The 27,945-nt window shown below is 37.0% G+C and overlaps 1 protein-coding gene across 9 annotated transcripts in view; it reads right to left on the bottom strand.

Moving 5' to 3' along the window:
• ZNF148 (zinc finger protein 148) overlaps window positions 1-27,945 on the bottom strand; it is a 149,912-nt gene that overhangs the window by 8,392 nt on the left and 113,575 nt on the right. For all 9 annotated transcript variants that reach the window (XM_032149945.1, XM_032149939.2, XM_058437399.1 and 6 more), the window contains one exon: window positions 166-284. In XM_032149945.1, coding sequence (XP_032005836.1) covers window positions 166-284 — 119 coding nt within the window. The remainder of the gene's footprint in view (window positions 1-165; window positions 285-27,945) is intronic.

Genomic DNA, 27,945 nt, shown 5'->3' with positions numbered 1-27,945 from the left:
ATACATAATTCCAAACAAATTCACTGAGCCAATTTTCTATTATAAATCTAATCCATAAGAGTTAGAAGGCCCTCAAATAGCTCTAAGTTGTAATATTTTCTAATCTAATTTATAATTATTGTATAATTTAATTACAGTAGAAGAACTTCAAGCCATCTCTCTTACCTGTAAACAGTATTCACACTGGTAAGGTTTTTCTCCACTATGAGTTCTCTTATGCCTTTCCATATGATATTTTTGTATGAATCTCATACCACATTCATCACAGCGAAATGGTTTTTCACCTAGCACATAATATAGAAAGTTTAAAACAAAACAAATATTGTAAAATAATGAACTGCTTTGCCGTAAGAATCTCTAAAATAAATGGCTTTTGAAAGTTATAACTTCCAATTTCATTTGTCAAATATATTTTGCTTTATAAAAATGAAAAGGATTAGCATATGCTATTGGAAAGAAAAGGATGAATACAGGCACAGTCCATTTTCCTGTCTTTTTGTTATGTGCGTATGTAACACCCTCTTTCCAAGGAGAACAGCAGTGCCAGGAATTTATAGCAATATGAACAGACTAGCTGATGTTTCTCATCTTTTTTTCAATCATATAAAATATTGTATAACAGTAAAAAACAAAAAGTTACCCATGCACAATACAACACAATTCCTGGGGACAGCTTTTTAACTCAATTTCTTTTTTAAAACATTTGTGGTTAAATAAAATCTGAATCCTGAAAATATCCTTAAAAATCTAATTTAATAAAATATAAAAAGAACTTAGAGTCTTAAGTTTGTTTATATTTATTCTTTTCCTCAACTCAAGCCAGCACTTCCCATGTCATTTAGGGAATGAATTAAACTCAGCATTGTTAACTGGACACATAACACAACACATAACCCCCACTCCCATTTTTTAAAATCCCCTAATGACTCCTAGAATCTTCTGATTCATAGTCAGGTGTGTTATCCATTGTGCCACTAGCTCCCGCAATGATTTCTAAGCTGTAAAGAACCACTACTATGAAGCTCTAAAATAGTTTTTACTGATAAAACCACAGTCTAAGTAAACAGAAGGGTATGACAAGAAGTTACCTTGAATAATGCTTGTTGGGGAAACTACTGTTTCTACCTTTCATACATTTAACAAAATTTTTACCAAATACTACTACTGTATCCATAGCCCTTGTTGTACGAGGTTAAAAGTATAAGACATACTACTTGTCCTCAAAGTTTATAACATAATTGGGAAAACAAGATACACACATTTTAAAAAGGCAACTAACAACACTATGTCTATTCTGATTTACTTTTACATCTTTATATTTCACTCTTTCTCTTGATAACCCTTTCAGACAAACCAAAATACCTACCATCTCATGCTTTCCTACTTTTGCCCTGATTCACGCTGCTCCTTTGATAGGGAATGCCCACCTTTGGGTGTTCAAATACTATATTCCCTTGGAGACCCAACCCATCTCCTTTGGGATACTCTGTCCTTTTCTCCCAGGTGAAAGGTATCTTTAAGTTTCCACAGAATTCTATCTGTACCTCTCCTATGGCACTCATTACTTTCAACTCAATAATCGAGTTAAACTTTTTTTTAAATTTCAAATTACTGAGTTGTTTACTGCGGCACTATTCACAATAGCAAAGACTTGGAACCAACCCAAATGTCCAACAATGATAGACTGGATTAAGAAAATGTGGCACATACACACCATGGAATACTATGCAGCCACAAAAAAGGATGAGTTCATGTCCTTGGTAGGGACATGGATAAAGTTGGAAACCATCATTCTCAGCAAACTATCGCAAGGACAAAAAACCAAACACCGCATGTTCTCACTCATAGGTGGGAATTGAACAATGAGAACACATGGACACAGGAAGGGGAACATCACACACTGGGAACTGTTGTGGGGTGGGGGGAGGTGGGAAGGATAGCATTATGAGATATACCTAATGTAAATGACGAGTTAATGGGTGCAGCACACCAACATGGCACATGTATACATATGTAACAAACCTGCACATTGTGCACATGTATCCTAAAACTTAAAGTATAGTAATAAAAAAAGAAATAATTATATTTAATTATTGTGCATATCTCTATTCTTCTACTAGATTATATTTCTTTAGGTCAGAATCCAGGCCTAAATTATACTGATGTAGTTCAAAGTACCTTATGCAATTAAAAAAAATTTTTTTTCTTGTACAGATGGGATCTCACTATGTTGCCCAAGGCCTGTCTCGAACTCCAGGCTCAAGCAATCCTCCTCCTGCCTTGCCCTCCCAGAGTGTTCGGGTTACAGGCATGAGCCACTGAGCCTTGCCCCTTGTGATAATTTTAAGTGCCAAATGAAAGGCATAAATAGTGACCATTACAGTGGATTATTAAGGGGAAAATGTTACTATGAGCTAGTATGATTTGGAATGGTTTCTTAGAAGTGTTGAAATTTAAGCTGAGTAGCAGAGAGATTAAAGCCAAGGGAAAAAAAATGTTGGGGGTGGGGAGGGAAATAACAGTACTCAAAGTGTTTAGATACTATAAAATGTGCAGGAGAAATGGTGTCTAAGAAGAGAATTTAATTTGGCAACAAGTAAATTGCTTAAAACTTTCAGGAATGTAACTTCAGTAATTACCGTAGAGCTACCAAATTTTAGAGCTGAAGGGTTTCCAGTGGCTTTCGAGCTGTGCTCTTTCAAGCTCCAGAGGCCCACACGGACGGCTGCTGATATGGCAAAAGGCTCAAAGCTTCCCACATAAAATTAGTACAGAATAGCTCACTTTTATACAATGGGGCTCCAAGTAAGGGTTCCAAAGATTCAGAGACTAGAAAGACAGCTTACTACAACGAATCCAGACCAATTCACTCATTTTACAGAAAGGAAATATTGAAGGCCGAAAAGTTAAGGCACTTGGTCAAGCGGTAATGAATGCATTAACTAATGAAGCAATGGAAGCTGGGAGAGAAAGTCATTTATAAAGGAAGTTTGGAAGTGAAAGAAATGAGAAGATGGAGATGGGAAATAATAGTTAAGAGGCAATCCATTCCAGAATAAGCGCTGTTTAGGACAGAGAGACTGAATTGACTGAAGGCAGACGAGCCAGAGAAGAGAAACTGATTATCAATACTGAATACCGTTGAAATGGTACACAATCAAAAGAACAAAACCCAGAGGAATCAAGATGGGAAGGGAAGGAGATTACAGGTAATGTTGGACAGCGGAAGAAAGAATATATGCAAATTTTGAAATAGGGCTGGTAAAGCTGGGTGCAGTGGCTCATGCCTGTAATCCCAGCACTTTGGGAGGCTGTGGTGGGTGGACTGCTTGTGCTCAGGAGTTCAAGACCAGCTTGGGCAACATGAGGAAACCTGTTTCTCCTAAAAATACAAAAATTTAGCCATGTGTGGTGGTGTGCACCTGTGGTTCCAGCTACTTGGGAGGCTGAGGTGGAAGGATCGTTTGAGCCTGGGAGGTGAAGGTTGTAGAGAGCCCAGATTGAGCCACTGTTCTCCAACCTGGGTGACAGAGTGAGACCCCATCTCAAAAAAAATTAAACTAAATATAAAAAAGAAGGTAGATGATAGAGCTCATTAATGTCAGAAGTTAGTTATTTATCAAAAGTGATAAAGAGAAAAATCAGTAAGTTGATTACAATTCAATTCATTCTACGTATTTGTGGATTGGAAGACTTAATATTGCCAAGATGGCAAAACTCCTCAAACTGATCTACAGATTTAAAGGAGAAATTGACAACCGCATCTTAAAATTCGCATCTAAAAGAGCCAAAACTATCTTGAAAAAGAAGAACGAAGCAGGAGGACTCATACTTCCAGATTTCAAAATTCACTACAAAGCCACAATAACCAAGATATCGTGATAATAGCTTAAGGACAAGACATACATATCAAGGAATAAAATTCAGAGTCCAAAAGTAAATCCTTACATTTATGGTCAACTGATTTTCTAAAAAGGTGCCAAAGTAATGGGGAAAGAACAGTTTTTTCAACAAATTTGATACCCACATACAAAAGAATGAAGTTAGATCCCCCCAACCAACTCCCACACCTCTCACATCATAAACAAAAGTTAACTGAAAATGGATCAGAGGCCTAAATGTGAGACCTAAAACTATAAAAATGTTAGAATATAACATAGGAAGAAATCCTTACAACCTTAGTTAGGTAATGGTTTCCTATATAAAACCAAAAGCAGCACAAGCAACCAAACAAAAAATAAATAAATTGGACTTAATCAAAATTTAAAACTTTCATGCTTCAAAGGACACTATCAAAAAAATGAAAAGATAGGCCAAGCACTGTGGCTCACACCTGTAATTTCAACACTTGGGGAGGCAGAGGTGGGTGGATCACTTGAGGTCAGGAGTTCAAGACTGGTCTGGCCAACATGGTGAAACTCCGTCTCTACTAAAAATACAAAAATTAACCAGGCATGGTGGCACACTCCTGTAATCCCAGCTACTCAGGAGGCTGAGGCAGGTGAATCACTTGAACCTGGGAAGCAGAGGTTGCAGTGAGCCAAAATCACACCACTGTACTCCAGCCTGGGCGACAAAAAGACTCTGTCTAAAGGAAAAAAACAAAACAAAACACACGAATGAAGTGACATTTAGGAAATATGTCTGCTGTTGGGACTGAAGAAGAGTTTGGCACTTCCTCAAAAAGTTTAACAGAATTATCACATGACCCAGCAATTCCATTCCTAGGTACATATCTAAAAGAATTGAAAACATGGATTCAAACAGATGCTTGTATGCCAACACTGATCACAGAATTATTCAAAATAGACAAAAGGCAGAAGTAACCCAAGTGTCCATCAACAGATGAATGGATAGAAATATGTGACACATACAAAGAATGAAGTATTATTCATCTAGAAAAATGAAATTATGATACATACAACATGAGTGAATCCTGAAGACATTATGCTAAATGTAAGAAGCCAGATACAAAAGGGCAAATGTGGAATGATTCTGCTTATATGAGGTATCTAGAACAGGAAAATTCAGAGTAATAGAAAGTAGAACAGTGGTTATCAGGACTGAAGAAGAGGGGAAAAGAGAGTTATTGCTTAATGGGTACAGAGTTTCTATTTGGTTACACATTATACATGTACTTAATGTCACTGAATTGTACACTTATGATAAACTTCATGGTATGGTTGTAAAAAAGTGAAGACATAATTCCAGAATGGAATAAAAAATATTTACAAATCATGTATCAGATAAGGAACGTGTATCCCGAATATAAAGAGAACTCTTACAACTCAATGGGAAATAGACAACTAATTTAAAAATAGGCAATGGATCTGAATGGGCATTTCTCCAAAGAAGATAAATAAATGACCAATCAGCACATGAAAAGATGCTCACCATCATGATCATCAGGGAAATATAGATCAAAACCACAAGATTTCACTTGATTTCACCACTTCACACCCACGAGGATGGCTAAAATAATAACAAAAGCATGTATGTAGAGAATTGAAACCCTCATACATGGCTGGTAGAACTGTAAAATGGTATTAAGTACTTTGGAAAACAGTTTTGCAGACCATGAAAATGTTAAATATGACCCAGCAATTTCACCCCTAAGCACATACCCAAGAGAACTAAAAATGTTAAGTTCACACAAAAACTCATGCACAAGTATATTCACAGCAGCATTATTCACAATGGCCAAAAGAGGAAACGGCCCAAATGTCCCTCAACCAATAAATGAATGAAAATGTGACATATCCAACTATAAAATTGGAATGGAATATTACTCAACTATAAAAAGAAAGAAAGTACAGGCTACACACATGCCCCAAATAGGCAAATCCACAGTGACAGAAAGTGATTAATGGTGACTCAGGGCTGGAAGGGAGTGGAGAATGGGGAGTGACTACTAACAGGTATGGGTTTTCTTTTGGGGGGTGACGAAAATATTCTAAACACCAGATAGTGGTGATAGTTGTACAACTCCGTGAACATACTAAAAACTAATGAATTATACATTTTAAATGGGTGGGTTTTCTGATATTGTGAATTATATCTCAATAAAGTTATTTTTTTCCCTCAAGGAGCTCAAGATTAATTAAAAAGAAATTAACTGGAGAAAGGCGGGTGCAGCGCCTCACGTCTGTCATCTCAGCACTTTGGGAGGATGAGGCAGGTGGATCACTTAAAGACAGGAGTTCGAGACCAGCCTGGCCAACATGGCGAAAACACCCCCAACCCACCGTCTCTGAATGAATAAATGAATACACACATGCATACATAAACTGGAAAAAACCCACGTTTAAATTACCTGCTACATTCTAATAGATGAACCAATAATTAACACTTTATTTAACTAAAAGAAACACTACGGCATCTCCTTTAACAAAAAAGTCAACCAGGTGTGGTGCCTCAAGCCACTGATCCCAGCACTTTGAGAGGTTCAGGCGGGAGGATCACTTGAGTCTAGAAGTTCAGGGCCAGCCTAGGTGACACAGTGGACCCTGTATCTACAAAAAATTTTTAAAAATTAGCAGGGTATGGTGGCACATGCCTGTGGTCACAGCTACTCAGAGGTACATACAGGCAGCAGGATTACTTGAGCCTGGGTGGTTGAGGCTGCAGTGAGCTGTGACTGCACCACTGCATTCCAGCCTGGGTGATAAGTGCAAGATCCTGTCTGCAAAAAAAAAAACAAACAAAAAAAACAACCAAAACAAAACCAGAAACATTAACGCCTTAAAAGTGATTTGTACAAATGTTCTTTTGTTGCTAAAAACAATCCTCCTCCCAACTAAATAGAGCAATTATGATGGCTAACTCAGTCAAAAATGTATGCAAACATAAATTCACCTTTCATGGTCATTTATTATTTTTTGATTGGTTCTCATTTTTTATTCCTGTCGTTTGCTCTCCTTCAGTACATATTTCCTTCCTTTTTTACTGTACCATCTTTTTTCATATCCCTTTCCCTCCCTCCCATTCTTCTACTCGTCTCCATTCCTTTCTTTTAAAACTAGCCATTCTAGATATTTTTAAAATTTAAGTTTCACCACTTAAGGATCCCTGTTTATTTATGGATTAGGGAATGAATTTACAGAGTTAAAAAGAAATCAAAACACTTAAAAAGAGTATACAGGAAAATGTCTTCCTCCTATCTTTGGCCCCGACAAAGGTAACTACATTTATTTGTTTGTGCAAGTTTCTTTACAGAGTTTCTTTCTTTTTTTTTTTTTTTAAAGACAGGGTCTCGCTATATTGCCTAGGCTGGTCTCCAATTCAGGGGCTCAAGTGATATTCCCACCTTCTGAGTAGCTGGGATTACAGGCACGCACCTGGCCAGGTTTCTCGACACAACATAAGTAAAAATGAATACATAATCTTTTCTACTTTTCCCTCATTCTTTTACAAAGATAGCATATTTAATTCACTGTTCTTAACTTTTTTTTTTCCTTCAGTCAACAACTTATCTTGGAGATCTTAGCAGCAGAAAGAGAATTAGCTCATTCTTTCTGACAGCTGATGTTATTTATTTGTCATTGATGGAAAGACATACTACAATTTATTTAACCAATCTTCTATTATTTCCCAACATTTGCTATTATGATTTTGTAATGGATAACTTGTAAATATATTGATTCACATATATGCAGGTGTATTTGTGGAATAAACACCCAGAAATAGAATCTCTGGACAAATAAAACATATATTTATGATTTTGAAATGTATTGCCAAACTGGTCTCCACAGGAGATGCTATGAATCTGTACTCCCACACTAGCCATGGATGAGTTACTATTTCCCTATAACCCACTATGTTGTCAAACTTTCTGATGACTACATATCTAATAGCTAAAAAAAATTATCTCAGTATGAGGTGGAGCCATCTTATATTTCATTTTCTGCGAACTGTCTGCTCATAACTTCCACCTACTTTTTTGTAGTTCCAGGTTTTTTGCTTGATGACTTAAAATAGCTTTATTAAGAAGGTTGGTCTTTTGTCTATAATGAGTTTCAGGATTTTTTTCCTGGCCTTTCCCCTGCCCTTGAATGGTAGGGGTAGAGTTGTTTGCTAGTAGAGATTTTCATTTTTGTGCAGTTGAATTTATCAATCTTTTCTTTTATGGATACTGGATTTTGAGTGTTATTTAGAAAAGACTTCTCCACTCCGATCTGCTCATAATTTCAGACACATAAGTTTAAACTCTAAGTTTCATTTTTTACATTAAATCTCTCATATGGCTGGGTGCGGTGGCTCATGCCTACAATCCCAGCACTTTGGGAGGCCGAGGCAGGCGGATCACCTGAGGTCAGGAGTTTGAGACTAGCTTGGCCAACACGACAAAATTTCCGGTCTCTACTAAAAATACAAAACTTAGCCGAGCGTGGTGGCACGCGCCTGTAATCCCAGCTACTTGGGAAGCTGAAGCAGGAGAATTGCTTGAATCTGGTGTCAGGGAGCAGGCAGAGGTTGCAGTGAGCCGAGACTGCGCCACTGCACTCCAGCCTGGGCAAAGGGGTGAGACTCTGTCTCAAAAACAAAAACAAAACAAAAATGAAAAACAAATCCTCATATATTTGGAGCTTATCTTGAGGCAGAATGTGAGGTATGGACAAAACTTGTTTTTTCAGATGGCTATCCAGTTTCCCCAACACCATTTATTGAAAAGTTCAGCTTTTCTTGATCACATTTCTTACCATTCCTTTATCATAATCATACACTAATTAAGTTCCATGGGTCTATCCCTAGACCTGCTCATCTGTTCCACTAGTGTGAGTGTTCATAAGCCAGAACCAAAATGTTTCAATTCATAAGCCTTTATCCTTTATTGTTGGTAAGGCTAATCTTCCTCATTGCTTTTTCTGCATTCTTCTCGTTTGTCCTGCTGGACCACTTTCCATATAAATGTCAGAACTAGCTTATCTAGAATTAGAGGGAGGAGAGTTCTCTGAAGTGTTTATGTTAACTTATGAACAATTTGATATTATTTACCATGTTTACTCTTTTCACCTAGGAAGAAAAAAGATACATCTTCCCATTTCACAAACCTTTGTATCCTCTGTAGTGCTTTGAATGATTTTCTCATATGGGATTTTCTACATCTTCTTAAATTCATTCCTGGGCTTGCCTTCTTGTTGATACTGTGAAGAGTGTTTTCTTCTGTTATATCTTCTATTCCTTGTGTATGTATGTGTGGCTATATAAAGGGTATGGTTTTCTGCTATTTTAATGAAGTTACTTCTTTGCAGTAATTTTTCAGTTGAACCTCTTGGGTTTTCCAAGTTTATAATCATATTGCTTGCAGAAAATATTTTTTTAACTTATTTGTCTCATCCACTATTCTCAAACAATTAAAAAGAAGTAGTGATAATGGGCTCTATATCTTATTCCTGATGTGTGTACTTTGGTATGTTTCTGATTCTTTTTTTTTTTTTTTTTAAGGGGCAGGGTCTCACTCTGGCACCCACGCTGGAGTGGAGTGATACAATCATAGCTCACTGCAGCCGTGAACTCCTGGGCTGAAGTGATCCTCCCCAACTTCAGCCTCCCAAGTAGCCAGGACCACAGGCATGCACCACCATGCCCAGCTAATTTTTGTATTATTAGTAGAGATGGGGTTTCACCATGTTGGCCAGGCTAGTCTTGAACTCCTGACCTCAAGTGATCTACCCGCCTTGCCCTCCCAAAGTGCTGGGATTACAGGCGTGAGCCATCGCACCTGGTCCAGAAATCTTACTAGGCCTCTCAACAGCATTCAACTCAAGTGATCCCTTTCTTTTTCTTGAAACTCACTTTTGCCTTGGCATCTATGACATCCATACTCCTTCAACCTCTCCAACTGCTCCTTCTCAGTGGTCTTTCCAGCTCACCCTCTTCCTTCCAAATGTGAAATGTTTTAGTTCTTCAGAACAAGCTTTCTGCTTATCTCATTCTATATTTTTCTCTTTGGCATGAAGGGAAGCCCATCTATCCATAGCTTTAATTACTCTCGAGACCTCCAAAACCACATATCCAAACTGCTTACATATCCACTTCTATAACACTTAAGGATCTCAAATACATCATATCCCACAATAAACTTAGGGACTGTGACATGGTTTGGCTCTGTTCCCCACCCAAATTTCATCTCAAATTGTAATCCCCATAACCCCCATGTGTCAAAGAGGGACCAGGTGAGAGGTGACTGGATCATGGGGGCATTTTCCCTCATGCCGTCCTCCTGATAGTGAGTTCTCATGAGATCTGATGGCTTTCTAAAGCAATTTTCCTGCTCTTGCTCGCTTTCTCTCACCTGCCACTACATAAGACTTGCCTCTTCCCCTTCCACCATGATTGCAAGTTTCCTGAAGCCTCCCCAGCCATGTGGAACTGAGTCAATTAAACCTGTTTTCTTTATAAATTACCAGTCTTGGGTATGTCCTTACAGCAATGTGAGAATGGACTAATACAATCTTCAACTTACAGCTTATGCCACAAATGGCACTCCTCTCCCCCCTAAACTGCACAAACGAGAGGACTGTACAGCTTTTTTCTTCTTTATTCTCTCTCCATATTTGGACAATTGACAGGCCCTACTGATTTGGCCTACTAAATACCTATCAAATCTGTTCACTTCTCTCCACTTCCCACTGTCATCACTCAAAGGTCAAGACGCCATCATCCTGTGGTCTAGCCTATCACATAATATCCTCCTAAGGAGTAGTCTCTCTGGGTTCTATCATCTTCTTCTAATTCCACATTACAGCCAGACTCTGTTTATTTAAGTATATCTGATCATGTTTAAAGCATACTATTGGCCTTCTGCTGTTCTAAGAATAAAAATTAAAACGGGGTCCTCTATTCATCTGGCCCCTAACTTTCTTGTGTCTGACCTTTCTTTGCAATTCCCCACTCTGCTTTCTGAGCTCTAATCAAAGTGGCTTTCTTTCTATTCCTAAACTACCATGCTTTTTTCTTACCTCTATAATCATTTTCTGCTGATTTTTTTCTACAAAACTTCCCCAAATCCATTCTTTGTTATGATAGCAAATGTAAAGCACTTAATACTCAAAAAATGGTATCCATTGTTGTATTAATCAGAATATATGTGAAAATAATTTTAATAATAAAGGGTCTTCATAAAATCTGCGTGAAAAATAATTATGATGAGACTATGACAAAGTTAACATGGCATAGTAATACATACTTGACAACACAAGGAAACATCCATATTTAATAAATTACAAAGGGTAGACAATAAAATTTACAAGCATCATAACCATTATACTAACCAAAAAAAGATCATGTACCATTATGTGATGCAATATAAAATAGTACTTAAGAGTACAGGTTCTACAGCCAGATGAGCTGAGTGTTAATGCTGGTCTCAGCATTTCTTACTGTGAGAAATAAGCGTGTATTTAAACTTCTATGACTTTATATTCTCATCTGTAAAATGGAAATATTAATAGAATATACCTCAGAGCCAAATGTTAAATGAGATAACTAATGTGAAGTAGGAATTTAAGAATGAAGCCTAGCACCGTAGTATAACAGCTCAAAAAATGTTAGCTATTAAGAATAGGAATGAGGAGGTTGATAACAAATGATTACCTACATATTGATTATACTTACATATTGATTATAATTATAACCATACTTACATATTGATTATAATTATAACCCAATGTCTGGGCTATATATCCTAAATGAAAATATCCTTAAGCTGAACAATAAACTTGAGAAAAGGTGAAACGATGACAATTACTAAAATAAATCCATGGACTAATAACCACATACCCAATAATTTTCCTTAAAACTTTAGAAAATATGAGAGTATCTTTGGCATACAGTCCTTCCAGGAGGTTAGAAATATCATTTATCAGGCTAAGTAGAACCCATATACTATGCAGGAAATTACATCCTATAGGAAATCATCTGAGACTAAATTACAACCAATGAAGTAGAATATAAAAACTGAGAAGCTGCAACACTAACACAAAGACATGTCAATGTCAGTTAAATCAAACTGGCAAAAAACTCAAAGGCGTTAAGGTAACTAATGAAATAAGTAATTTTTCTGGGTATCAAACTTTTTAAATAACACGTTTCTAGTATAGAATGGTTTTCTTTCCCTAGAATGTAGGGCAGTGAGAAACTTCAAATTCTGCATTTCAAACTTCAGAAAGATTGGCAATGTTTGCCCATTTTGTAAAATAACAGATTGGGGTCACTAACTCCTCCTTCCCCAAAAAGAAAGTTTAAAAGATTCTTTTTTCTGGGTTTTCTTTTGCAGAGTTATGAAATTATACATTTATATACACTGTAATATTTAAGTAGTCTATTTCTCAAGTTTCTTAGGATGAAATAGCAAATGAGAGCAGGAAAACTTTTTTTTTTTTTGAGACGGAGTCTCACTCTATCAACCAGGCTAGAGTGCAGTGGCGCAACCTCAGCTCACCACAACCTCTGCCTCCTGGGTTCAAGCGATTCTCATGCCTCAGCCTCCTGAGTAGGGTGGGATTACAGGCATGCACCACCAGGCCAGGCTAATTTTTTTGTATTTTTAGCAGAGACAGGGTTTCACCATGTTGCCCAGCTGGTCTCAAACTCCTGACCTCATGTGATCTGCCTGTCTCGCCCTCCCAAAGTGCTGGGATTACATGTGTGAGCCACTACGACTGGCTGAGGGAAACTGTTTCATGGCTTCCAACAGATTAGGTTTTAAACTTCCACTTCATGAGGGAGCCATCAATGAAAACTGATCAATTACCTCTAGTAAGAGCAACATCCTCAGGAAGCCCTATGCACAAATTAAAGATCTGAGAGTTGGTCTAGGAAGCATACATGAAAAATACAAAACAAAACAAAAAAACCATTGTCCTAATTCTAAAATAAGCTGAACACCATACATTTACGACACTTCCACATCTCACTTTTCTATCAGTCAGTTATACACTCGGTACACAACTGGTATTAGCATCTAAGCATATTAACACTAAATAATTGATGTTCCAATGATGGCACCTAGGCAGTACAAGACCTAAATTAAAGCAACAGCAGTTACTGTAAACACCATCTAAATATGATGTATGTAAAATTAGCAAAATGGCTAGATATGTAGGCACCAGTGAATTTCTACCAAACACAAATGAGTTAGAATCCCAAAATGTACAACAGATTTTTAAAAACAATGTTTACTAAAAAGTGTCCTGACTTCTAACATTTTAAATTAGTCATGTCTATTTCTGAACTTGATATAAGCCCCCCAATTTCCAGCTACCTCCTGAAAACAAGTTCCCTATAATAAGAGCTCAACAGTGAAGGCTACATTAAGCCCATAATGGACTTACCAAATCAGATGACTCTATGTTGAGTCCCCTTAAAAGAAACCCATCATCAGCTTACTCTTCATATAAAACTGTAAAAATGCACATCAGCTTTCTTCCCTTTAAAAAAATTAACTAGGGTTTAAAGATGAAGGACCATTCTCTCAGAAAGCATACTTTTTTCATGACTAAAATCATTTTCCTAATCAGGGTCCTATGGCTTTTTGCCCACCCATACGATGTCACTATTATTCTGCCACAATAAAATGATTTGCTTTTTTTATACTAGCTGCAACTTACACTTTAATTTCATATACACTGTATTTCAGAAACATGGTTTAGGTGCTCTAATTTGAGCAAAGAGCATTAACACTACTTTTATGTAAAGAAATGAGAGAATCAGACTCAGAATTAGTGACAAATTCAGCAGCTATCTCTTCTGGATTTGGCTGTCAATTAAATATCTAAAGAGAATAAACAAGCACTACAGGTTCCAGGAACACGAAGTGTTCTACTGCAAGAGGTCTATTTCTTGAAGTATCATCTTAAAAATGCAGGTGTAATTTGCATTTCAATCTAGAATACCTGTCTTATCTCTCTCTTTAAAGCTTAAAATCTCTATTCTTGTACACCATACACAAAAAAAAACAACTCAAAAAGGACTAAAGACTTAAATCTAAGACCTGAAACGATAAAAATCCTTGAAGAAAGCATGGGGGAAAGCTCCTTGACATGGGTCTTGGTAATGATTTTGTAGATATGACAACAAAACCTTATAAGCAAATAAAGCAAAAATAAATGAGTAGGACGTCAAACTGAAAAGTTTCAGCACGCTCAACAAAATGAAAATATAACCTATGGAATGGGTAAAAACATTTGCAAGCCATATATCCATCAAGAAAAGAAGCTAATATCCAAAATGCATAAGGAACTCATACAACTCAATAGCAAAAGCCCACAAATAGCCTACTTTTAAAATGGGCAAAGGACCTGAATATACATTTTTCCAAAGAAGACCACACATTTTTCCAACAGGCATATAAAAATGTACTCAACATCACAAATCATCAGGGAAACGCAAGTCAAAAGCATGAGATGTCATCTCACACCTGTTAGGATGGCTATTATCAAAAAGTCAAATGATAACAAGTGTTGGTGAAGATGTGAAGAAAAGAAACCACCGCACACTGCTGCTGAGATTGTAAACTGACAGAGCCATTATGGAAAACAGTATGGAGGTTTCTAAAAAAAACAAAAAAACTAAAAATAGAACTACCATATGATCCAGTAATTTCATTCTGGCTATATATCCAAAGGAACTGCAATCATTATCTTAAATAAGAGTATCTGAACATTCACTGTAGCATTATTCACAATAGCCAAGATACAGAAACAACCCAAGTGTCTGTCAATGGATGAATGGATAAAGAAAATGTGGAGGTGTGTGTGTGTACATAATGAAATATTATTCAGCTTAAAAAAGGAAAGCCTGTCATTTGTGGCAATGTGGGTGAACCTGGAGGACGTTATATTAGTTGAAATAAGCCAGACACAGACAGACAAACACGCATGATCTCATTTATAGGTGGAATCTAAAGAGGCAGAACTCAAAGAACAGAGAGTAGAATAATAGTCACCAGGAGCTGGGGTAAGGGGGAATGGGAGGATTTTGGTCAAAGGTTACAAACTTTCAGTTGTAAGATGAGTTAGTTCTGGAGATATATAGCATGGGAACTATAGTTAATAATTTGTACACATGGAATTGAGAGTAAATCTTAAGTGTTCTCACCACACACACAAAAGATTGTTATGTGAGGTAATGGTTATGTTAATTAGTTTGTGGCAATCACTTCACAATGTATACATATATCATGTTGTATACCTTAAATATATACAATTTCCATTTGTCAATTATACCTTGATGAGGCTAGGGAGAGGAATAAATTATCCTCACTAGGTGATGAAAGTTTTGCCCAGGTCATCATGCTAATAAACCAAGCCTGGGAATGAACGCTGGCTGGCTGCCTTTCATCTCCAGAAAAGCTGCTTCAGTGCCTTATTCATCTGAGATAGCTTATCTCAGAGCATCCCTGAGTGTGGACCTCTGATTACATGTACATACTTCTTTCAAATAATCTGTAACTTACCTATAAGAAACTAATGCTCAATATTTTCTATAGTTAAAAAAAATGTAGACCAATAATATGCCAAATGGTACCCCAGTCATTAATTCATTTAGCAAGTATTAAGTTGTTACTAGTGTCTGGTCTTCCAGGTAGATGACAGCAGTTGGAAGGAGTTGAACCTAAGTTTTCTGGGTTTTTTGTTTTTGTTTTTTGCACTATTTGACTATTTGATTAGTTCTGAAAGCATCATCACAAGCAAGACAATATATTTATCTTAAACCACGAAATTTCCTTTTATTCTCTATATTTCCTTTCTCCTGCTCCTCTCTGTCATCCCCCTCCAGGAACAAATTGTCTGCTTTCTATTCCTATAGTTTATCTTAATTATCATTATGGATCTTTTCAAACATACACAAAAGTAGAGAACACATAAAGATCCCTCACTTATCTATCACCCAGCTTCAATAATTACCAATAATCAGCAAATTTTATTTCGTCTAGCCCTTCTCATTATTTCTTCCTTCGCTACTTTCTTATTTTAGGCAAACTTTTTACTAGAGTGTAACAGTCATAGAGAAAAGTAAATAAATCATAATCATAGCTCATTAAATTTCCACAAAGTCCATCAACTCACGTAACCAGCACTCATAATCAAGAAATAGAACATTATGAGCACTTCCTAAGTGCCTCTTTAAGTTTCACCTGATCAGCATGTCTAACTTCTCAAAAATAACCACTATCCAGGCTTCTAATACCACAAATTAGTTTTCTCTTTTAACTACCTTTTTATCAAGGAAAATTTAAAGCATATAGAAAGTACACAGAAGGTACCCTCACTATATTTTAAAAGTAAACATACTGAACTGTAATAATGTATAGAAAAGTATACAAACCGTTAAGTGCCGTTTGAGGAATTTTCTCAAAGTGAACACACTTGTGTAATTAGTATCCCAATAAAGAAAGGGAACATTAGACACTGCAGAAGCACCTCCACTCCTTTTCTCCATCAGTGATCACTATCCTAATTTCTAACACAATTTTGCCTTATGAACTTCACATGAATGGAATTACATAGTGTATATTCTTTTGTGTCTTTTAGTCAACGTTATGCTTTTAAGATTAACCCACAATAATGGGTCCAATATTCATTCCATTCATATACCACAACTGATTCATTGTAGTAGATTCTTGATGGAAATCTGGGTTGTTTCCTCAGTTTTTGGTGACTACGAACAAGGCTGCTTAAATGTTCTTATCCTTTGGTGAAATTATGTATGCAATTATATAGGGAGTGGAAATGGCAGATCATAGGGTTTGTGTATGTTCAGCCTCCACATATTACCGATGCACCAATTTACAGACTTAGCAGTATGAGAGTTCCAACTGTTCCACATCCTTGTGAGTACTTTGTACCACCTGTATTTTTCATTTTGGCCATTCCAGGGTATATGCAAGTGGCCTCAGAGTACAGTTTTATGTAATTTTCCTGATGGTTAATGAAGCTGAATACCTTTTCATACATCTAACCATTTAGATATCCTTTTTGTGTTTCTGTGAAGTGTCTATTCAAGCACTCTGCCCACTTTTCTACTAGCTTGTCCTTTAACAGATTTGTAGGAATTCTGTACATATTCATCAGGCTTGGTTTTTCACCTTCTTGATGGTGTCTTTAATGAACAAAAGATCTTAACAATAATGTGACCAATTTTTCCATTATGAGTAGTACTTTCTATACCCTGTTTAAGATTTTCCCCCATTCCAAGTTGTGACATTATTCTCTAAAGTTTTCTAATAGAAGTTTCATTATTAAAAAAAAAGTTTCACTATTTTACCCTCATATTTAGATCTACAATCCATCCAGAAATGATTTTTGTATATGGTGTAAGATAGAAAGTCAAGATTAATTTTTCCTCCTAGACCCAGCAACATTCATTAAAACATCATCCTGCCGGGCGTGGTGGCTCACGCCTGTAATCCCTGCACGAGGCGAGCGGATCACGAGCTCAGGAGATCGAGACCCTCTTGGCCAACGTGGTGAAACCCCGTTTCTACTAAAAATACAAAAATTAGCTGGGGGTGGTGGTGCATGCCTGTAATCCCAGCTAATCAGGAGACTGAGGCAGGAGAATCACTTGAACCAGGGAGTCGGAGGTTGCAGTGAGCCGAGATCATGCCACTGCACTCCAGCCTGGCGACACAGCAAGACTCTGTCTCAAAAAAAAACCCAAAAACCAAAAAAACAGAAAACAAAAAACAACAACAACAAAACACATCATCCTTTCTCAGCCACACTCCAGTGTCATCTTTACTGTACATCGAGTGAATGTAATACATGTAGGTCTGTTTCTGGAGCAACTGATCTCTGGTTTTCCCTGTGCCAATTATACAATGTTTCAAATGATTATAGCTTTACAATATATCTTGATATCCAGCTTAGCTCCATGCTTTTCCATATATGTTTTTAAATCAGTTTGAAAGCTCTCCCCTCCCATTCTCTCCCCTCTCTCTCTCTGACACATACGCATCTGCTGGTATTTGATATTTTAACTGAAATTGCATTTAATTCATAGATCAGTTAGTAGGATAGACTAACATTAGTCTCATAATCAATGAATACATTATATCACTCCATTAAGTTTTTTCATATCTCTTTATAATGTTAATTTAGAAGTCTTGCACATCAGGTCAGATTTATTCCTGACTATATGATCCTTTTAAGTTATTTTAAGTGGTATCATCATAACATTTCATGTTCTATTCATTGGTATACATAAAAATACAATTAACTTTTGAATACTGACCTTGTATACAGTGATAACTGATGAATTTACTATAAATTATCTGCAAGTTATTTTGAATTTTCTATGTATTTAAAATAATTTGTGAATGACAGTTTCCTTCTTTCTTTACTTTCTTTTTGTTCTGGCCTTACTGCACTGACTAGGACTTCCAATACCATGTTGAACAGAAGTGGTGTGATACCAGGCATCAATCTCAGGGGGAAAAATTTTAGTATTTCACCATTAAATAATTCAATAGTTGTTATAGATGTTTGATACATACTCAGATAAAATAAGTCCCCTATTATTCTAGTTACTGAAGATGTTACTAATCAGAAGATGTTAAATTTCACAAATGTTTTCTACCTACCTACTGAGATAAAATTTCCCTCCTTAACTTGTTAATTAAGGGTGAATTCGATTTGCTGATATGTGAATATTAAACCAGTTTTGATACTTGAAAAATTGATGTTGTTATGATAAATTATATTTAAATACTGCTGGATCTGATAGTTAATACTCTACATAGAACTCTTAAACCCATGTTGATAAGACAGAAATAGGTCTGCAATTTTCTTTTCCTGTCATTTCTTTCTTGGGGTTTGGATCAAGTTATGATGGTTTCATAAAACAAACTGAAAACTGCTTCCTCTCTTTCTATTTTCTGGGAGAGTAAGACTAGCATTATTTTTTCCTTAAACATCTAGAAAAATTCACCAGGGAAGCCACCTGAGCCTGGAGATATGTGAAAAAAATTTAAATTTAGATTCAATGTGTTTAATATATACAGAATTAGTCACAGAATTATTTCAGTTTTGGTAAACTGTATTATTTTAGAAATGTCCATTTATCTTATTTTTCAATTTTTGAAACAAAAGTTTTAATCTCTCTCCCTTTTCTTATGACTATGTAGATCTAAGTGATGTACACATTCATGTTCCTAATAATTACCAATTATATTTGATAGTGGGCTGAGGTTTGCTTTATGGCCAAATGCATGATCTCTTTTGACAAATGTACCTACCATGTACACTTGAAAATAATGTGTACTTGGTTACTGTTGGGTACATGGTCTATGTATGTTACTCAGGTCATGGTTATGTTATTCAGATCTCTATCTCACAGATACTTTTGTCTCTTGGACTATCGATTATTGATAAACACATTATCATAGGTAACCACTATGTGAATCTGTCTACTTCATTTTGTTCTGTCCATTTCTGCTTAACAGACACACGTTTAAAATTTTTTGAAAAATCTTCTGATGAAGACAACACTTTATCATTATTAAATGTTTCCTTCGTTTCTAATAATGCTTCTTGCCTTATTCTCTTTTGTCTGATATTAGCTTAGCAACACTTGCTTTCTGTGGTGTTTCATACACTGCACTTTTTTTTCCAATTATTTTATGTTCTGCCGTACTAATCCTTACATATAAAGTGTGTCTCTTTTAAGGAGCATGCCATAGGGCATGTTTTGATATGAATCTAACTCTTTACATGAAAGTATTTAGATTATTTGCATTTAATGTACTTTCTGATCTATTTTGGATTAAATCTCTATTTGTTTTCTGTTTGTCCCATCTGTTCTTTGTTCTTTTTTTCTTTACTGCTTTAAGACTCAATCAAGTATTTATTTTTCCATTTTTCTGCCATTTGATCTTGTTAGATTTTATAATCCTTTTAGTGATTATACAGAAATGAATTATTACTAATTTCAATGATTACTATTACCACTTCCATGACAATACTAGGATCCTGGAGCATTAATTCCATTTACCCGCCTCACTATTTTTGCTATTGGTGTTACACATTTTCAGACTACAAATATTTTAAGCCCCACAATAACATTATCAATGTCTGGTCTGTAAATATTCATTTATGTTTAACCACATATTTAATGATTTAATGTCTCCACCTGCTTCTTTTTTTTTTTTTTTTTTTTGAGACGGCGTCTGGCTCTGTTGCCCAGGCTGGAGTGCAGTGGCACAATCTTCGCTCACTGCAACCTCTGCCTCCCAGGTTCAAGCGATTCTCCTGCCTCAGCCTCCCAAGTAGCTAGGATTATAGGCGTCCACCACCATGCCTGGCTAATTTTTGTATTTTTAGTAGAGATGGGGTTTCGCCACGTTGCCCAGGCTGGTCTCGAACTCCTGACCTCAAGTGATCCACCTGCTTCCACCTCACAAAGTGCTGGGATTACAGGCATAAGCCACCATGCCTGGCCCATTCTTGACTACATTTCCATGTTTTCATATGGGATCTTTTTTTTCAACCTAAGGAATTATGGTTTCTTTTAGTGTGGGACTGCTGGGAACAAATTTACTCAATTTTTCTTCACCTGAAAACATTTTAATTTTACCTTCGTTTTTTATGACTAGTTAGGGAATTAGTCATAAAGGTACAGAATTCTAGGTTAGCTTTCGGCATTTTAAAGATGTCATTCCAACTTTCTCTGACATTCCATTTTTTTCATTTCTAATGAAAAAGCAGCCATTCTTCTTACTGGTTCTTTGAGGATAATTTGTCTTTTTTTTCCCCGCCTGTCTTTAAAATCTTCTTGGTCTTTAGTTTTCCGCTGTTTGAAATGATGTGCCTCCTTTGTTCTTTTTTTAAAAAAAATTTAACCTGCTTGGGATTAATAGACGTGGCTTGATATTCTTCATCAATTTTGTAAAGTTCAGCCACTGTTCTTTCTCCTATTTATCTGGGATTCCAATTATAAATATGCCCAGCTTTCCTCAATTAGAATTCCATTAAAAAAAAAAAAATTTGGCGGGGAGCGGTGGCTCACGCCTGCAATCCCGGCACTTTGGGAGGCTGAGGCGGGCAGATCAAGAGGTCAGGAGATCGAGCCCATCCTGGCTAACACGGCGAAACCCCGTCTCTACTGAAAATACAGGAAAAAAAATTAGCCGGGCACGGTGGTGGGTGCCTGTAGTCCCAGCTACTCGGGAGGCTGAGGCAGGAGAATGGAGTGCACCCGGAAGGTGGAGCTTGCAGTGAGCTGAGGCAGCACCACGGCCTGGGTCAAAGAGCAAGACTCCATCTCAAAAAAAAAAAAAATTAAGCCCTGGCTAGGTGTGATGGCTCACGCCTGTAATCCCAGCACTTTGGGAGGCCAAGGCAGGTGGATCACCTGAGCTCAGGAGCTCAAGACCAACCTGGCCAATATGGCGAAACCCCACCTCTACAAAAATACAAAAATTAGCCAGGCATGATGACAGATGCCTGTAATCCCAGCTACTCGGGAGGCTAAGGCAGAAGAATCGCTTGAACCCAGGAGGGAGTGGCTGCAGTAAGCCGAGATCGTGCCACTGCACTCCAGCCTGGGCGACAGAGCGAGACTCTGTCTCAAAAAAACAAAACAAAACAAAAAAATAAGCCCTAATGCTCTAAGACATCCACTGTATGCAGTAAATTACCCTTTCCTACTAGTTATGTACTATCCTTGAAAGAAGTGAGGAATCCCAATAAAGAAAGATTGTGTCCCATGTCTCTTTTTCTGTTTTCATTTTCTCTGTGATATTTCCTACTGATGTCTTTCAATTCATTAATCTTCTCTTTTGTTGTCTCTAATCTTCCATTAAACTTATATGCAATGTTTCTTATATCAGTTATTATGTTTTCAGTTCCAGAACTTCCACTGTTTTTTTCTTTTTTTTTTACAAACTGCAATTCTCTGGTAAAATTATTTCTCTTTTCATCTATTTTCTATACCTTTTTCCACTATTTTCTTAAGTGTTAGTAACAGTTTAAAAACCCTACTCTGATAACTCTAATCTCTGAATCACCCATGAGTTTGTTTTTATTATCTATTTTTCTCTTGGCTTTCTGTCATTCTGTCCTGTCACTTGGCATGAACTGTAACTTTTATTGGATGAGAAACACTGTATATGAAAAATTACAGAGACTGGATTATAATTTCTTCTTTTAAAACAGGTTTGGCCAGGCACGGTGGCTCACACCTGTAATCCCAGCACTTTGGGAGGCCAAGGTGGGCAGATCACCTGAGGTCAGGAGTTCGAGAACAGCCTGGCCTGAACATGGCAAAACCCCATCTCTACTAAAAATACAAAAAAATTAGCTGGACGTGGTGGCTTGCACCTGTAGTCCCAGCTACTTGGGAGGCTGAGACAAGAGAATTGCTTGAACCTGGGCTGTGGAGGTTGGTGGTGAGCTGAGATCACGCCACTGCACTCCAGCCCGGGCGACAGAGCGAGACACTGTCTCTATTTAATAATAAAAAAAAAAAAAAAGTTCACCCTTTCTTCTCCAGAGCACATACAGCGGATTAAGCCAATTTGAGATTAGGTTATTTTGTGGCAAATCCACAACTATGTGGTTTTTCAAAATAAGAAAACGCCTCTTTTCCTTCCCATTTCTCTCCACCCTCAAAAATTTTTATTTTTAATAAAGACTGCTTCCAGATGTCTAATGTTCACCATGACTTCATAAATCCCTGAAATATTTGCAGAAGTATTATACTCATTGTTTTTTCATCTCAACTGTTTCCTCCTCTTCTGAAAACGGCTCTTCCTTGTCTTGTTACTCATTTCCTATTCTGCCTCCTTCACCTTTCCTACCTTTATAGTGTTCCTTCTAGTCAGTGACAAGCAAAGTACCAAAAACTGTAATACAATTACAAGAGTAGTTCTAAGATTTTATATAACATATTCTCTCTAATAGCATCAGGTCCCTTAATTTTACTATGGACTTTTAGATTATTTAATGTGAATGAGGGTCTTCACTTACTGAGATCATACTGTTTATTTCACATATACTGTGGTAACGGCATTTTTTTTAAAGAGATAGCATCTTCCGGCCGGGCGCAGTGGCTCAGGCCTGTAAACCCCGGCACTTTGGGAGGCCAAGGCGGGTGGATCATGAGGTCAGGAGATCGAAACCATCCTGGCTAACACGGTGAAACCCCGTCTCTACTAAAAAATACAAAAAAAATTAGCCGGGTGTGGTGGCGGGCGCCTGTATTCCCAGCTACTCGGGAGGCTGAGGCAGGAGAATGGTGTGAACCCGGGAGGCGGAGCTTGCAGTGAGCCGAGATTGCGCCACTGCACTCCAGCCTGGGAGACAGTGAGACTCCATCTCAAAAAAAAAAAAAAAAAAAAAAAAGGGATAGTGTCTTCCTATGTTGCCCAGGCTGGGCTCAAACTCCTGGGCTCGTGATGCGATTCTCTCACCTTAGCCTCCCAAGTAGCTGGGTCTACAGGTGTGCACCACTGCACCTGGCTATAACTACATTTTAATTGTTACAAGCAAAGCATGAATCTGAAAATTAGTAAGAATACAAATTAATCATATGTTAAAATACTTTCCAAATGTAATTTATTACCCATATAAGTTAAATCTTTTAGTGCTTCAGTTTGGTAGTAAACTTTTATTTTAAGTATTTTATTTTACCTAAAACAGTCTAACCCATTTTTTAAGAAATAGATGTTATGTAAGAATACTTATATTACCCACTGAATATTTAAAAATTCATAATGTTCTGTAACATATATAATAAAACATAGGCTCCAAACTCAATAGAGAAAAATCAAATCCAACTGATATGTCAAATTTTTGGTTTTGGATTTTCACCTATTTCAAAAAAAAATGTTAATGTAAACTCATTACCCTTTTACTTTTTATTTTGGATTACAGTTAGAAATATGAGGTTAATAGTAGATCACAGAAAAATAAAATTAAACATGATGTTATAGCTTGGAAAATAATAAGAGGCCTTTTGAGAAAAAAATGCTTCATCAATTTGAAAAACAATCTATGGGAAAAAAATTGCAAATCACATATCTAATAAATGAAAAACTCTTCAAAAATCAACAACAAGGAAAGAAACAATCCAATTTTTTAAATGCGTAAAATAGCTGAACAGACACATTATTCCTCTACCCCCAAATATACAAATAAACACATGAAAAAATGCTCAACATGTTAGGTCCTTATAGTAAAACCACAGTGAGATACTAGTACACACTTATTAGAATGACTAAAATGAAATATAGCAGTGCCAAGTGCCGTCAAGGACACAGATCAACCAGAAATCTTGTAAGATACTGTGGCGATGTAAAATGGTATAGTTGCTTTGGAAAATGCTATGGTGATTTTTCATAACATTAAACATACAGGCATACCTTGGAGATATTGCAGGTTCAGTTCCAGACAACCATAATAAAGCTAACATCACAATAAAGCAAGTCACACAGATTTGCTTCTCAGTGCATGTAAAATATGTAAAAGTTATGTTTACATTATACTATAGCCTATTAAGTGTAAAATAGCATTACGTCTAAAAAAAACCAAGGTACGTATCACAATTTAAAAATAGTTTATTGCACTGGGTGCGGTGGCTCATACCTGTAATCTCAGCACTTTGGGAGGCTGAGGAGGGCAGATCACTTGAGGTCAGGAGTTCGAGACCAGCCTGGCCGACATGGTGAAACCCCATCTCTACTAAAAGTACAAAAATCAGCCGGGCATGGTGGCGGGCACCTGTAATCCCAGCTATGTGGGAGGCTGAGGCAGGAGAATCACTTGAACCTGAGAGGTGGAGGCTACAGTAGCACTTTTAATTTCCTTTAAGAGCTTTTTCCTTTGCATTCACAACTTGGCTTACTGGCACAAGAGGCCTAGCTTTTCAGCCTCTCTTGGCTTTCAACGTATCTTCCTCACTAAGCTTAATCATTTCTAGCTTTCGACTTAAAGTGAGAGGTGTGCAAATTTTCCTTTCACTTGCACACTTAGAGGCCACTGCAGGGTTAACTGGCTTAATTTCAGTATTGTAGTGTCTCAGGAAATGGGGTCACAGTAGAGGCAGAGAAATGAGGGAACAGCCAGTTGGTGGAGCAGTTGGAACACACACAACATTTATCGATTAAGTTCACTCTCTTATATGGGTGCAGTTTGTGATGCCCCAAAACAATTACAGTAGTAACATCAAAGATCACCGATCACAAATCACCACAACAGGTAATACTGAAAAGGTTTGAAATATTGAAAGAATTATTAAAATGTGACACAGAGATAGAAAGTGAGTGCATGCTGCTGGAAACATGATGCTGACAGATGCTCAACACAGAGTTGCTATAAACCCTCAATTAAAAAAAAACTGTAATTTGCAAAGTGCAGTAAAGTGAAGTGCAATAAAATGAGCTATGCCTGTCCATTTATCATATGATCCAGCAATATCACTCCAAGGTATTTTCCCAATGGAATACTACTCAGCAATAAAAAGCAATGAATTATTGATGCATCAACACAGATGACTTTCAAATGCACTATACTAAGTGAAGTAAGTCAGATTCAAAAGGCTACATACTATATAATTCAATTTATATCATGTTCTGGAAGAGGCAAAACTACAGAGACAAAAATCTTATCAACGTTTGTCATGGGGTGTTGGTAGGAGAGGGGCTCACTTCAAAAAGTGCAAGGCACTCTTGGGGAGTGACAGAACTAGTCTGTATCTTGATTGTGGTAGTAGTTACAAAACTGTCAATACGCACAGAACTATACACTAAAAATGGTAAAGCTTATTGTATGTAAATTGTACATAAAAGAAGTCTGAGGTCAACAACACATATTTCCCTTCATGGAAAACAAAGATTTAAACTACCTATACATACCTAAACAAAACACTGGAAAAAATCCTCAGCTTTTTTGCAAAATAAAATAAATCACTATTTGCCCATCTTTCTCCAGAAGATCAAAACTTCCTGATTTATTGACAAGCAGAAGTACTACAAACTTACTGAATTTCTCATCTGATTACTTCAATTTGCTCAGTGATTGGTAAAGGGTGGGGGAAGTGTTGGAGGTTTATGGAAAGGAGAATGCATGAAACACCTGTTTAGGAGAAAGACTGACAAGCTTTTAAAAGGGCCACACAGTAAATATTTTAGGCTTTCAGGGGCCATACAATCTCTGTCACAGCTACTCAACTTTGCTGTGTAGCCATAGATAATACATTAAGGAACTGGTATGGCTCTGTTCCAATAAAATTTTAATTACGACAATAGACAGGTGGAGCTGGCCCATTGTTTGAACTAAAGACCCAGTCTGGATGAGCAGGAGAATGAAAGGACTAAGGAAATCATTTCCAGAAGTCATTATGGGCCCTCTTAAAATCTAAAGTGCCCCTAACTCACTGTGGCTTTCTGTTGGAGTAACACAGTCAGGTGAATAAAAAGATCATTAAATTTACTTATGGCTGTAATTTAGCCAACGTAAGTACTATGTATGCGAGGGCAAGGGTATGAATGTAAGCAAGGGAGTGAATATGATAAATGATGACAATTTAAATTAAATAAGGAAAATGAAGATATGAGGAAGACGAGGGATAGTGAAAAGGAGGTAGAATCACTGGATTGTGGGTCCTCGTGAAGACAAAGGACTGTTGAAACCTAAGTACTAAACGACATGAGGAGGAATGATAGGAGAGAGCGCCTGGGAAATAAGAAACTAAAGTCACAGGAAGACTAAAGCTTGGTGAGCACTAGTCTAACATATGACCATGACAGAGGAACAATAAATGACAGTGTCACCAAGAAAACAGAGGTCTAAGAACTGAGAGGGTGGGGCATTCAAAATAACCTGACAGGGGTTGACAAGCTTTTTTTTTTTTTGAGTAAATTTTATATATATATATATATATATATATATATATATATATATACATACATACACACACACATATAGTTTTTTTGAGTCTTGCTCTGTCGCCCAGGCTGGAGTGCAGTGGCACGATCTCAGCTCACTGCAAGCTCCGCCTCCCGGGTTCACGCCATTCTCCCGCCTCAGCCTCCCGCGAAGCTGGGACTACAAGCGCCTGCCACCACGCCCGGCTAATTTTTTGTATTTTTAGTAGAGACAGGGTTTCACCATGTTAGCCAGGATGGTCTCGATCTCCTGACCTTGTGATCCGCCCGCCTCAGCCTCCCAAAGTGCTGGGATTACAGGCTTGAGCCACCGCGCCCGGCCAGAGTAAATAATATTAAGCTTTGTAGACCAAAAGGTAAAATCAAGGATACTGTATACAAACTCATATGAGAGAAAACAATTTCCACACAAAATTTATTAATGAAATTCAAACTATGATAATAACGCATAACTTTTCACCATACAGGTCTACTAATGAAAACGCTGGAATTCTCTTTTATAGGGCTTCAAAATTAGCATTCCCTATCATTAAAGTCGATTGTAAATGTATGTTAATGCTGATCTGCAATGAGATTTTATGCATTTCATCTTTGCAACTGTCTTGTCACAAAGACAGATACTGATATCAATCCGTGAAAATGTGATTTTATCAAGCATTATTCACCACTTGGAAGGCATTTACAGAAAACTTTATTAGATCCCTGATATTTGCCTTTTATCATGTATTACACTGGACATTAATCACTTCCAATTAAAGAGTAGGTAGAGTTGCACAATTAAGTGGATTCTGAAATATGAAAATTTTCTTTGCACTTGCATCAAGGTCCAAAATCTGATGAAATTGTAGTTTGAGCTTGGAAAATATATCCACTGCCTATTTGTGTGAGAGTGGAGATTTTGTTTCTTGTTCTAACTGGTATCATAGGAAGTACATAAAGCAGCATTTTGTGATTCAATATTAGGTGCTGTCAAGATAACTTTATCACAGGAGAAATTTCACATATAAACACTGGTTTCCCTTGTAATAACCGGCTAAATTTATTAAGAAACATTTTCA

This window comes from Hylobates moloch, unplaced genomic scaffold (assembly GCF_009828535.3).
Source record: "Hylobates moloch isolate HMO894 unplaced genomic scaffold, HMol_V3 SCAFFOLD_4, whole genome shotgun sequence".
In the NCBI taxonomy this organism is placed as follows: domain Eukaryota; kingdom Metazoa; phylum Chordata; class Mammalia; order Primates; family Hylobatidae; genus Hylobates; species Hylobates moloch.
The sequence above is the reverse complement of the archived record's forward strand: the minus strand, read 5'-3'. Positions and strand labels throughout refer to the sequence as shown.